This window comes from Sinohyriopsis cumingii, unplaced genomic scaffold (genome assembly GCF_028554795.1).
Source record: "Sinohyriopsis cumingii isolate HCF-2022 unplaced genomic scaffold, ASM2855479v2 utg001182l, whole genome shotgun sequence".
NCBI classification, from domain to species: Eukaryota; Metazoa; Mollusca; class Bivalvia; order Unionida; family Unionidae; genus Sinohyriopsis; species Sinohyriopsis cumingii.
In genome coordinates this window covers 413,857-427,280 of record NW_028315970.1, presented here as the reverse complement: position 1 = coordinate 427,280, position 13,424 = coordinate 413,857, and the positions used below count along the sequence as shown (strand labels likewise).

At 33.9% G+C, this 13,424-nt stretch overlaps 1 protein-coding gene across 17 annotated transcripts in view; it reads right to left on the bottom strand.

The window, feature by feature from the left end:
* The window catches only part of LOC149772736 (uncharacterized), a 98,319-nt gene that overhangs the window by 56,448 nt on the left and 28,447 nt on the right, over nt 1-13,424 (bottom strand). For all 17 annotated transcript variants that reach the window (XM_089947406.1, XM_089947417.1, XM_089947421.1 and 14 more), the window contains exon 3: nt 10,670-10,777. In XM_089947406.1, the coding sequence (XP_089803532.1) occupies nt 10,670-10,777 (108 nt within the window). The remainder of the gene's footprint in view (nt 1-10,669; nt 10,778-13,424) is intronic.

Sequence of the window (13,424 nt, the reverse complement as noted above, 5' to 3'; positions counted from 1 at the left end):
GATGTAATCAAGCATGCATGCCAACGATTGATACAGTTTCTAGTTCATTCCTATTAACAACAAATAGAGAATATCAGATTAGGACTCGCATCACTTTTGAAACGTCATGGCCGATGTCAGCCGCAAGACAGTTGGTTCTCTGCAGACCGTTATGTATAAAGAAAACAGTTATTCTACACAATATATTTGAATAAATAAGAATCAAATCTATGTCAACGTGCAATTTAAATTAATCCCTCTGCTATATTGCATCAAAGCTGGCCCATAACGCTAACGAGAATATTACTTGAACGTTTCACATGTTAATATCTGTTCCTTATAATTGAAAATTGACCCGAAATAACTAACACTATACCTTATAAACATGCCAAGGCAAGCCATAAAGTGAATTTGTACATATAATCCTGCGACTACTCCTGTGTCAATGCATGTGTTTAGAAACAAAAGAAGAAAACAAAGGTAAAACAAAAATTATGTCACCCCGTAATGCCCAGTAAACATGATGATGCAATTAGGAACAGTTTAGAACTATAGTTAGACATTCCCAGAAAGGTAAACAGCGGCTGAAAAAGTTGTCGACTATGGATTACGTATCTTCTGGAAGAAAACGAATTGTACATGACACTAATATATATCAATAATAACATAAACAGAAAGAAAATGAGAGGAGGTATATATGTGCGTTTGTCTGTGTGTATGTGTGTGCGTGCTTGTGCTTATGTATGTGTGTGTGATTATGTGTGTCTTTGCATCATTAATATTTGGCTTGATATTAATGTGCTGAAAATTTCATCAAAATAAACCAATCGGTTGTGATGTATGTAATATAGATAAGGAATATGATTACAGAGTTTTGGTGCCATTACTGTCACACCAACTTCCCCGACTCAGGTATTAGTGAGTAGGAAAATAAGGGGGATTTCTTAGCCAAGCCCATATTTTGTACTTGGACGACATCATGGTTTTTACCACATCCCAGATCCCCCCAGGTTAGTAAACAAATATGAAAACAACTTTGTTGCGGAAACAGCGTCGATTTCATTATTGATTACCTTACTCGAGAACATATCTAGGAAATCATCATCCACGTCAAACAAAATATGTGTTTGACTCATAAACACCGACTTATCTTTACTACTTCGGTTTCTACATGAAATAAGCAAGCAATTTAACTTACACAGCCACTTCTTGAGACATGTCTAACGTCCCAGTGTTTGCTGTTATGTAACTCTCATCGTCATTACAAAACAAGTACAAATTAATCTTACCACTAATGAGAGAGCCAGGTTCTAGCACCTGGATAAAATTCCCATGTGAGACTATTGATTTAACGACATAAATGTTTTTTTAGCTCGTCATCAAATGTGATCTTTGTGTATTTGTCTTGTGATATTGGATTGTAAAGATTATCAATAGCATCATAAAGCAAATCTGTAACACAGGCAAGCTAACAAAAATAATCTGAATTCTCCTTGCGAACCCGAAAAAACTTTATTTTGTTTCTGCTTTTAAAATATGTACTATATTTCTCACTGTCAGGCATAATTATGATATGCTTATCTCGGAAAAAATTAGTTACATCTTTAGCATATTATCCTCTACTGTAATATCTTCCATTCATTTTCATATTTTACATAAAATGTACCGAGTACTGTTTTTTATATTTCACAGCTCTGTTCGGTATCATATCAACTTGCAAATCGTCTTTAACTCACAGTTCCTGTATCAGATCTGACATCATAAACGTCTCATCTTTGAGATAAGCTCAAAATTGACTACGAATTGTATTATAAGTCGCTATTACTATTTTACAAGATGTATTGTTTTCCTCGTATTATGGCTAGATCTGTTTATTTATTGCTGATAATACAACACCTGCCCAAGACACTATCATGAGTAAAGAATTTGCTGTTCCACATCTGATGCGATTCGAAGTGTTGTGAATACCACTGTATGTAGTTTAACACGCCTCTTATTCCGATATAATATTTCCTGGCAAGTCTGACGCAGGAAAGTTTGTATGGCAATATTTATAGTATTTTACCAGCTCGTCCCTGTCCTTGTCTGTGAGACCTGATGATATATGATTGAAATCCATAATCTTTTTTTATTATTCTCATTTCGAATCTGCTGCAGTTATTATTTCAACTGACGTAGTGAAGGTATTTTCAGCAGCAGCCTTATCAACCAGAGCACTAAAGTTATTATCAACAGAATAAGCAAGAAAATCTCTGTAGTTATCATACACTTCAAATAATATTTGATTATATCTGCTATCTGTTAACACTTTACGATCTGAGGATGAAAACGGAGGATCAAAATTTGTTGGTATTTCAGTAATATCATTGACTCTATCACGATATATATCTTCTGTTTCATCGGTGCAACTAGCAACATAACATAACTGTCCCGGTTTAAAATTTTTAAGTACTAAATACTGCCTGAGAATTTCATATGCTGTTGCAAAACTCAAAAGACCACCAACATCTGCTTGTTCTATATTTATGTCATTGACTGGTAGGATTAGGTATCTAGCAATCAACTTTGTGATACTTTTGTATTATAGTCATGTCAGCAACTTTCCAGCTTCTTTTTATAGTTTTTCAAGGCAATGTCTTTAGAACTATTATATATTTCATAGGTTTCATCAATTCTAAGTTTTCCAGTTGTAATATCGTCAAGCTCCTGATAAAATATGCCTCGTTCAACATCATCATATGACTCAATCCTTTGCTCAGCATTTTACACTGCCTTTAGTGCAGCATTAATTTGATATACGTTATGCATGTTATTGCTTGTGAGAGAGTCTATTAGAACCTGATATGCTGTTGTTGGCAGGTTATTATTAGCAATATTATCTACCATTTCCATCAACGTCTTTTATCACAATAGTCGATTCCAACCACACGAAATACTCGACGTTTAGCAAATGTGCTTCTGAGCTTACGATTTTTTTAAGACTTGTGTTTTCTTGTTTCAACTAGTTTATCAAGCTCATCATGAATCTTTTTCAGTCCTTTTTCTCTCTGGTCGCTTACCACCATGCAATTTCGTTATTACAAGGTTAGATTTATCAATCTTCAAATTGTTTTTTTTATATAGTTCAATCAACGTACCTATTAACAACATTTCAACCTTCATGCTTAACACGGGAGAGCACCATCAGCTAATAATGCAGTGGATAATGTCAGAAATGAGCTAATATCTCTTTGTAATGCTATTGGAATTACCCCACCAGGTGCGGCAGTTGACCCATCTACGATGCTCGCAAAAGCTCAATATATCGTTCCAATGAGTAGAGATCAATCTTACAACGAAGGTTATGCTAAAGGAAGAGCGTTCGTAGACATCTCAAATCGACCGTCAATGATGCTGCCGCTTAGCATAAAATTGGGATTTTGCCGCGACCAGAATAAGATATTTAGTGGGATAAAACATACACTTATACTCGACCGAGCTGATCCAGACGATTGCATAATGACAGTGCTTTGTAACGCTGCCTCTAAATTTGTAATTGTACGATTCTTGAGGATATCACGAGCCGTTATATCTATATATAAATCAAAGTAACTCAGGACAATGCTAACAGCATTCACAAAGAAGGTGTATTTTATGTAGGGCAAAGTTTATCAGATAGCAGGACCACATTCGGCTGATAACACATGGCTAATAACAACAGCGCCAAGCGAACAGTTATCAAGTCATGTACTTATTCAGCGTCAATACCGACTTAATAATCAACTACAAACCAATTCAGATTGTAAAAGTCTTGATGTCCGACGAATAGTTGTCAGGATGAATTCTAAGCAGTATCCCGAACGAGCTATCGAATGTAAATATTCAGATATTGCTATTGGATCAACATCTAATATTGAGGTTATATGGACACTAGGTGTTTCAGCTGTTCAAGCTGTTGCGTATTATGCTTATATATATATATATATATATATATATATATATATATATATATATATATATATATATATATATATATATATATATATATATATATATATATATATATATATATATATCGGAACGCAGAGGGATCCACATCCAGCAAAACTGAAGCTAACACAGACAAATCAATGCAATGCGACTGAAAAAACTTTTCTCATAAGTATGTCAGCAGCTCAGGTTACTGCAATGACTAGAAGTAAAGTAATAAGTGGAGGATTTCTGGGATCAGCACTCGCAACTATTGTAAAAACTGTACTACCAAAATTCGTGCCTCTACTACGAACATTAGGAATAGCTGCTGTGCCAGGTGCAATATCCGGAACAACAAAAAAGACTGTGTCTCGTGATGGAATCACCGGCGATGAATCAAACAGTAATCTAGTGATTTTCTTTAACTATTATAATAAAACGCAAAACAGCAAGGAAACGTAAAACAAATATCAAGAAAAGAGGACGTACAGAGGCCCAAATACGAACAGCAAAGCTGTCCAAGGCGGATTCGTAGGTCTGTTGCTAACCGGAATAGCTGCAAGTCTACTTCCCCAATCTGGTGGGCATAGCACCTGGGAGTGGACCGATGCTACATCGAACCAGTAGATAGCTTCGTTAAACAACTTTGAGATTCTAGATAAACTAAATGATATCAACGGATTAATCGGAGTATTTTCTAGTGAAGGGTTAACATCACAACCTGGAGAACTCCGCTCTCCGCTGACTAATCAAAGTTCTGCTATAAATATTCAAATTTTCAATGACTAATCTGGTAATCATTGGGCAGCGCTTTACAGCAACAACTACCTTGATTTGTTTGGTCAACCTCCGAGTGATCGTATCAAATTGCAATTTGCAAAAAACAACATAATAAACTACTCGTCTAATCAAATTCAGCTAGTTGGTACAGCAGCTTGTGGATATTGTTGTGTTACATTTATCAAACAAAGTCCCAATGCAAGCGCAGAGGTAAAAGACTCCACGGGAGATTTTCTGAAATTTATATTACACTTTACACCTAAACCAAGCCTGGAAAACGAAAACGTAACTATTACAAATTTTATTTCACAAGCAAATATAAAATATAACCACATATTGCCTCAAGTGCAGAAGTAACACATAAATTATAAACGAATCAATGAAAACAACTAAACATAATTAATGCTGAAAAGTGTTTGTCCTACCTGTGGCAGATAAAAAGGTATGTTTCTTAAACGTGACTCACTACCTGAACATTAAGGAATATAATGAATCCTGCTGTTATTGTAGTCGATGAATAAATAATAACAAAAATGCAAAGCATGTATGCAAAGCTGGCCAAGATCTGTGTATAGAAAGTAACTTAATGTCAGTGTTGTAATCAGCTAGCTGTATCCTGCTTAGATATTCACAAGCTTTTTGTGAAATTGCCGAAGTGGATGAGCATTGCCAAATCAGAGGTATATTTGTTCTTGGAAATCTCTCGATAAACAAAGTGATGAAAACGACAACCCAATTCCGGGTCAAAAACCGTATATTCAGGTCAAATCAATTGCAATGTGCCATTACATGTGTTACCTTGGCAACGAAAATGATAAATATGTTTGCGATCGCATTATGCTTGACCAGCTAAGATATATATAAAACCAAACTTAATACTAGAGCACATTGACCGTAAACTAGTGCAAGGTATTTTAGGAACAAAAAATAAACTTGGACTTGGTAAGGCGCATGCCTCAGCCCACGTTCGGAGATGTACATGAAGTTCACAAGCCAAAACAAGTTTCCTCCTAGACGGGTCGTCTTAAATGCAATAGATGACATTTAGGAGGTAGGTCTTGCTAATATGTCAAACAGTACACAGTTCAACGACAACGAAGATACCTAATGAACGCAGTTTATATTTTTAATAAATACGCGTTTAGCGTGCCTGTTGTAGATAAAATATAATAAACTATAACTAACTCGTTAAAAGCTCTTTTTATTAGCACGGAAGAAAACCAAATAAAATCTGGATTCATCACGGAGCGGAGATTTATAATAAATGTTCGAGCAGTTGCTTACGCAGAAGAATATCGTCAAGTACGTCAATGGAAACGAAGGTAAAAGTGTCAAGGTCGCGAGATTTAATCACACGTTAAAATAAAAGATATATAAGTAACTCACAACTAAAACAATAACAGGTATGTTAATGATCTGCCAATGATTGTATCGCATTACAATAACATTAAACATAAAACACTTTTCTTTTTAGCCAGATGTTATTTTACATTATACCGGGATTTTGCTGCGGCATAAACCTGTTGATCTTGAGGTACTATATCTGGTTCATCAGCAAATGTATCCTCGACTACAGGAAATATACACATTTCAAATCAAACCTGAGATTCTTAGAATCTTGACTGCTAGCAGTATTGGATTCCTCAAATCCTGATGTAATTTACACTCGATTGTTTGTACTCTACTGTATCACGATCGAGATCAGAGTAAAGATCTGACAATCTTTTCGCGAACATCTTTTTGAGACATCTCTTACAAGTAAGACTTATATCTAATTACTGTAATACAATGCCGGACAAAATAAGAAGCATCATCAGAGCTAAAATCATAAATATGAATCTGTTTTTCGAAGCTGTCAAGCTATTCATGAGCGACAAAAACAAACGATAAAAAATATGTACATTTTATTGTTAAATATGATCCTTACTCGGCGTTTAATATGTTACTAACATATTCTGAGGTATCAGAAATCAAGAAATACCAACAACTATGTGTTAGATATAACAGGCATACTCTTATGAAATGGGTTCACTGTTGTTTGACAAGGGAAGATCACAGAAACATTCTGAAAATTGATCTTTGAATAAGGTGCTAGCAACAGAGTGCAAATCACTCTAATTTTGTGTTGATTATAAAGACAATTGATAGATTTGTTACTCGAATATGCGCTGTGAGAGCAACGTTGTGAAGCATGATGGGAAATGTTTTTATCTTTCTCAGCAATGCTGTGGTCGATACAGGAAGATCCTAGTCGAATACAATAAAGACACTTTAGCAAATATACTGACTTCTGTCTGATAAACAGGGAGGTAGCAAATATTTTAAACAGCAGGTGATTCATAAGGAAAGGAGATTATATCCCCATTGTTTAGGAGAAGGCAGATTTTGCAATACCATCTGCGACAAATGTGATTGAATACGAATCAATGTTAAAATATTTTGATGCTGTATGAATTGATGGAAAAAAATGTATTTACCTGTAACAGATTTAGTTGCTACAACAGGATGGATTGGTTGTTTAAAATTAAAACCACCTTCCCTACCGGGTCTAGTATTCTCTTGTTGTGTAACATGGTCAAAGTTCTCCAGATGGTTATCGTTTTTAATATTATTAAGATGATCAATAACAAAACCACTTGAAATAATGCCATGCGATAAATCAAATACTAACCTATGACACTAGCATTTAACTTGGTTAGTATTACTTTCGCTAACACCTAGACTCAATTAACCATTATTTTTTAAATAAAAACAACAATTTTGTTTGTGTTAATATTTCGTAAAACAACACTATCATTTTCTTCATAGAGATCGTATATATTATGATGCTAAACCTCGTCTTGCAATGACAAATTATCGATATTATTATCAGTTACGTGATCAATCACATGATAAACACGCATCCCCGGAGGACTGTCATCACATAACAAGGTATAAATAAATTTGTGTAAAAACATTTCAGTGTACAGAGTATTATCAACACCTCTAACTTTTATCGTATAACAAGCTGGACTCCTAATCCCAAATAAAGCATTATTTTTAGGATTAATCACCGCTCCCAGCATATTTCCAGCATAACATTTGTTCTTGTGGTGAACGTAAAATGTCTCATGATTATTAACCGTTAGTTTAAGTTCACTAAGCATAGTTCTGCTCATCTTATAATAATGACAATTTTGCTTCTTTAATTTACATTTTCATATCAAACTCAATTGAAGAAACTTAAAACATTAGATATAGCGATGTTTAAATTGAGTGATATCGCAAGGAAAAGTTCATTCTCGACAGAAATCAATCAATCTAAAGAAATCGCAATTGCATTTTCAGGGTGCGGTAATAGCTGGAAATTTGATAATCAAATTGTTCTAACAAATATTTATGCCAAAAACTCGTACAATCTACTTCTGCCAACAATTAAATCTGAGATTGCCACGCACAACAGTCTGAAAATAATACCACAATTTCAAGTTCCGTTTTCTAAACTAAATATCTATCCAAGACTATCAAAAACAGGAACGAGATGAATTTCCTAATTCTCATATCACATCAAAATCTCGTTGAACGTTATCTGGGACAGATTTAATGTCGTTGTTAGATAATATTATTCAGGAAATATATAACAAAATTGACGATTACACAGAATCGGGAGTTGGTTGGAGAGTTGATAAAACAGCATAAAATTTATTTCACACTATGAATTATAATCCATTGCGCGGTAACCCATATGTCTAGCTGCCACTTAATATATATATATATATATATATATATATATATATATATATATATATATATATATATATATATATATATATATAAAACTCAAATTGTTGTGTGAATGCCAATAACAGTGACAACAAATGTTTTCAGTAGACTATATTATCAGCGTTATTTCCATCAAGAGATCATCCTTATCGAGTATCGAATTATATTAATCATGTTAACAATCTAAATTTTATCGGGCTTGATTTTCATGTTGCTGAGAATCAAACTCCAAAATTGTAAAAACAAAACAAACTCCTATTATCTGGCGGTATTAACAGGACTGGTGTCGATGATGAATCACGAAAGATATATCCCAGAGACATCAGCGATCGAGCATCGCAAACAACGATACATGCAATGTTTCATAAACATTATTACACGTGGATCAGAAAGAGGCTAGTCGGAGGTCAGTACAAAACGCATAAGGAAAAGAAATATGTATGTGTCAAATGCTTGACTGGCTCTAAGTCTCAGCAGGTACTTGATCGACATCTCGAATATTGCTCTGACGCACAGCGGATGTATATACATGCCTTGCAAAGATGAAAAGATATTGCAATTTACAAATTGAAGACACAAGATGACAGTTCATTTTACAATTTACACAGATTTCGAGTCTATTTTACTTCCAGTGCTAACCCTGATAAATCTTCGAGATGAAAATTTCAAGAACATATTCCATGTGGAGTAGCATATAAAGTTTTCTGTGCTGTTGTTAAAAGTTTATCAAAATCTTTAAAAAATGTGTCGTGGGGCAAATCCTGCTGTTTGGCTTCTGAAAATCTTATTAACAAGGCTGATGTCGTCCTGCTGTTACTCGCGAAGACAAAAACGATGAAACCGCTGACAATAAAATAAAAAGCTGATTTTGCTGCATCAGAAATATGTCATATTTGTGAGCAAGAGCTTTCGCCTCAAAATCGTGTAAAATATGACTGTCATATTACTGGTAAGTACCATGGTCCAGCACATGACAAATGTAATTTAAAATATACCGCACCAGATTTGGTTCCTGTTGTCTTTCACAATTTTTGGGGTTATGTTCTCATATTATCTTGAGGCGTTTGGCAACAGGGATACAATAAACCGTCTGAAAAAACCAACAACAATAAAATAAAGTGCATCCCAAATAACACTGAAAAGTATATGTCCGTGACGCTTGGCAAGTTAATATTTATTTACTGTTTGCAGTTTATGGCATCATCGTTGTACCAGCTTGTACAAGGCTGCGGCAAATTTGGTAATTTCGGTGGCAAGACAAACTTGTTGCCACGAAAAGGAATTTTTTCCTTTTAAGTATATTGATGATTGGAGCAGATTTGATGAAACTAATCTATCTGACAAACACAACTTTTATTCTCGGTTAAATTTTGAAAGTGACAGTGATGAAGATTATGCTTATGCCATATTGATAGGTGTGTGCGTGTGTGATTTGGATTTTTGACGTAGTTTTAACAATGTTTCAGTATATCGCTACGATGCCTGTAGTGTGACAGTTTATAGTGATATCTAGCACTGGGGCTATGTAAAATATATTGCTTGCGATTTCATGTAAAAACGCAGTAGTAACGATGATACGGTGTTTCGGAGACAAACCCATATTTCGTTTGATGAGGATGATTTTCTTGAAAGGTCCTTGAGTTAGGTAATCGATAATGAAATCGAATATGTCGCTTCAACAAAGTTGTTTTGATATGTGTTTAGACAAACCTTGGGGGATCGGGGAGCGCTAAAACTCATAATGTCGTCCTAGTACAAAATATGACTTTGGCTAATAAACCACCATGATATTTACTACTTCAATGAAAACGACTCTTCAATTTCAAAATTTGGCCCAAAGAAAAAATAATTAAAATATTCTGCTCCTCAAGTAACTATACGCAAAGTGATTTCATATGTTGAACATAAAATACAAGAAAACAAAATCTTGGCGGGAGGGATATTGTCATATTTGTATTTGTATACCGATTCAGTAGCTCTTCAGGTATTCAAATTAGATATCACTTTAGAAAATAAATACGAAAAAATACAAAACAATCTACATTTTCATGTACGGTCATTTTAGTTTATGTTATCTTTATTATGTGGCTATGTGTTTGCGTGCGTGATGTGCACGAGGTACTTATTATTAATCAAAGCATAACAGATGACGTGGCAAAATCAATCCTTGTAATTCACGGTTCGACGCTGGCATTACCTTTTCAGTAGTTCTGAAACTAGGTTATTTTCTTTAGACATCCTTGGATCCGTATGTTTTACTGACCTTCGTGGATTTTTGTTTTTGTTCTTAAGGTTTTCGTTTGTTCTGTAATAAATAAATAAATCAATAATACATATTAACAGCACATTTTCATAACTGTAATCTAACAAATGTTCGTCGAAAATTATGATACGAACGTGTCGTAATGTTAGATACATGGTAATAAAAACTTTTTTGGCTCAGAAGGAATGCTTATACAGAAAAATAGGCAGCAGGAATTCAGCAAAGAACATACTTCATTTGCAATATATTATTCATTTTATACGACAAATGATATAGACATAATGTGCAAATGAACAAAATAGTGAAAACAAAAAATAAGGAAAATTGTATTGCGCACAAGGATCTGTCATGGAAAACCCACATACCCGTGAAAAAGGTTACCCACATTTAAATAAATCTCTATCAATGCAAAGTCTAGAAACGTACGTGTGACAAATATGTTTTAATGTTACTGCTTCCAAAAACCCACACTCACAGATTAAAATGATGTGCAAAAGATATTGAATTAATTCCAGTTAAATAATTTAAATTACATTGGAACATGTAACTTTGAAAAACGTTGAAGCGAATCTAATAATTAGAGTTTGCGAAGCAAAACGGCGAAGACTAAATATTAATCACTTTATAATCCAATAACGAAACGAGAGGCAAACGATCATCAAAATTTAATATATATTAGGTTTTGAGAGTTTGAACAAACGTATATTCATCCAATGAACAAAATTTGAATTTGAGAATATCAGTGCCGACTATCATCAAGTTTGAAGTGTCATGTACGATGTCTACTTAAACAGTCGGTATTTGCAGACTCCATTGGAACTGACACGCTGACTCAGTACGACATCGTTGAAGAGATCATAAATACGCACATGGCAATGTGCAAGATAGATCACAGTTAGTGGTATTGCGGAGCTTGACAGGTTCATATCTCTAGTTTGAAATTAACAGTAATAGAACTTGCACTTTCAAAATATTCCAACATGTTCTTAATAATTGAACTGTAAATAAGCTGTTTAATTAACATGCTATATGGCATATATCTGGCAGACTTGCCGAGGCAAAATAATAATTTCTATTTCAACTGATATGCTATGACATAAACTTGCGACGAATGTAATAATCGATTCTAAAATCATATATATTACGTTTTAACGAACAAACCATATACTACGTGTCAATCCATGGATCATCCGTTATAGGCACTTCGAAATAGAAGACTACTTAGTACTACGAGTTTCACAAACATAATGTTAACTGCAATTTGTATTGGAGAATTTATTTTTTAAACGGAATATTTCGAAGAGATAAACTAACTATGAGGTACATAAAAGAACAAGATCCACACCAAGAAAAATAAAACAGGAAGTAGTCGTTTACGCTGTATGTGATTGAAATGGTATGTAAAAATGAATAAAGTCCCATAAGGTTTGTATTATGTCTCTTAACGATATATATTAGAACTAGGGAAACCAAGACCGTAATATGAATACTACAGTGAATAACTTATATATAAGTATGAAATCAACACTGAAGCCAGAAAAAAATCAATGTTAGTTTGGATCTTTATGTATTTGTTTCAATTTTGTGAATTATATCATGCCTTCAAATTACTGCCTGCAGACTAGATGTGGACCTACTATGTATTGTGGGCATTACATCGACTTCTCGAAGACATGCTATGTAACTTGAATGGGACTTTCACGTATCACATAGTAACAATGCCATACAACTTTCGACACAGGCTTTTATCAAAAATGGCCTTTCAATCTAATGGTCAAACATATGCTGTACAAGCTATTTAGAAAATTATTACTTCTCTTAATCAGTTTTGACATTGCTAAACAAATAGACGTTATGACTATGTGTTGTTAATATGAGTAACAAGAAATATACAAAGCCAACAAGTTATATAACATGGACAATAATATTTAGTTACTAAAATGCTAAGTGAAATAATCAAATATAACTTGCAGAATGGTGAATGAAACCTAAACGTGATAAATGTTTTATCAATTAAAAATACCGAATAATGCTAATGAACTCAAAATGTTTTCCTAACTATGGTCAATATCACAGAGGAATAACTATTACGTAATCCAAATACGGCGTTGTATAATTTCACCATATTTCCGATACCTCTATACATACAAATGTCTTTGTACAAAATCACAGTAGATCCATGACAGGTACAATTCAGATTATTCAAACATATTTCGAGCACTTTAATCCCAACAAATAATTAAAATTAAATAAATGGATTTCTCTCAATATAACCGACTAGTATCCAAGACTGGCTGTAATACTCACAATGGCTAATTCTACGAAATACTTATATTATATAGATTATTTTAACGCATTAGATAGCGTCTCATATTCATAATATGAACCACAAACAGGGTCACGTGGATAAAACCAAATAATCAAGAATACGTTACCCTAACCTTTTCGAAACACATATAACCACTATTTGCATCAAATGATGTTTACTTGTATCCAACATTGGAACTAATGAACGGACCGACACACTATTAGAACGACAGATACAAACTATTTCATTAAGAACAGCAGGATTTAAAATACTATTAACTGAAAATCCTTTACAAATTATAACCATGTATGATAATGCACATGATACTGGTAAGTATACACCTCCCACACATCGAAACGTTCGTTTCGCATATTATTCAAA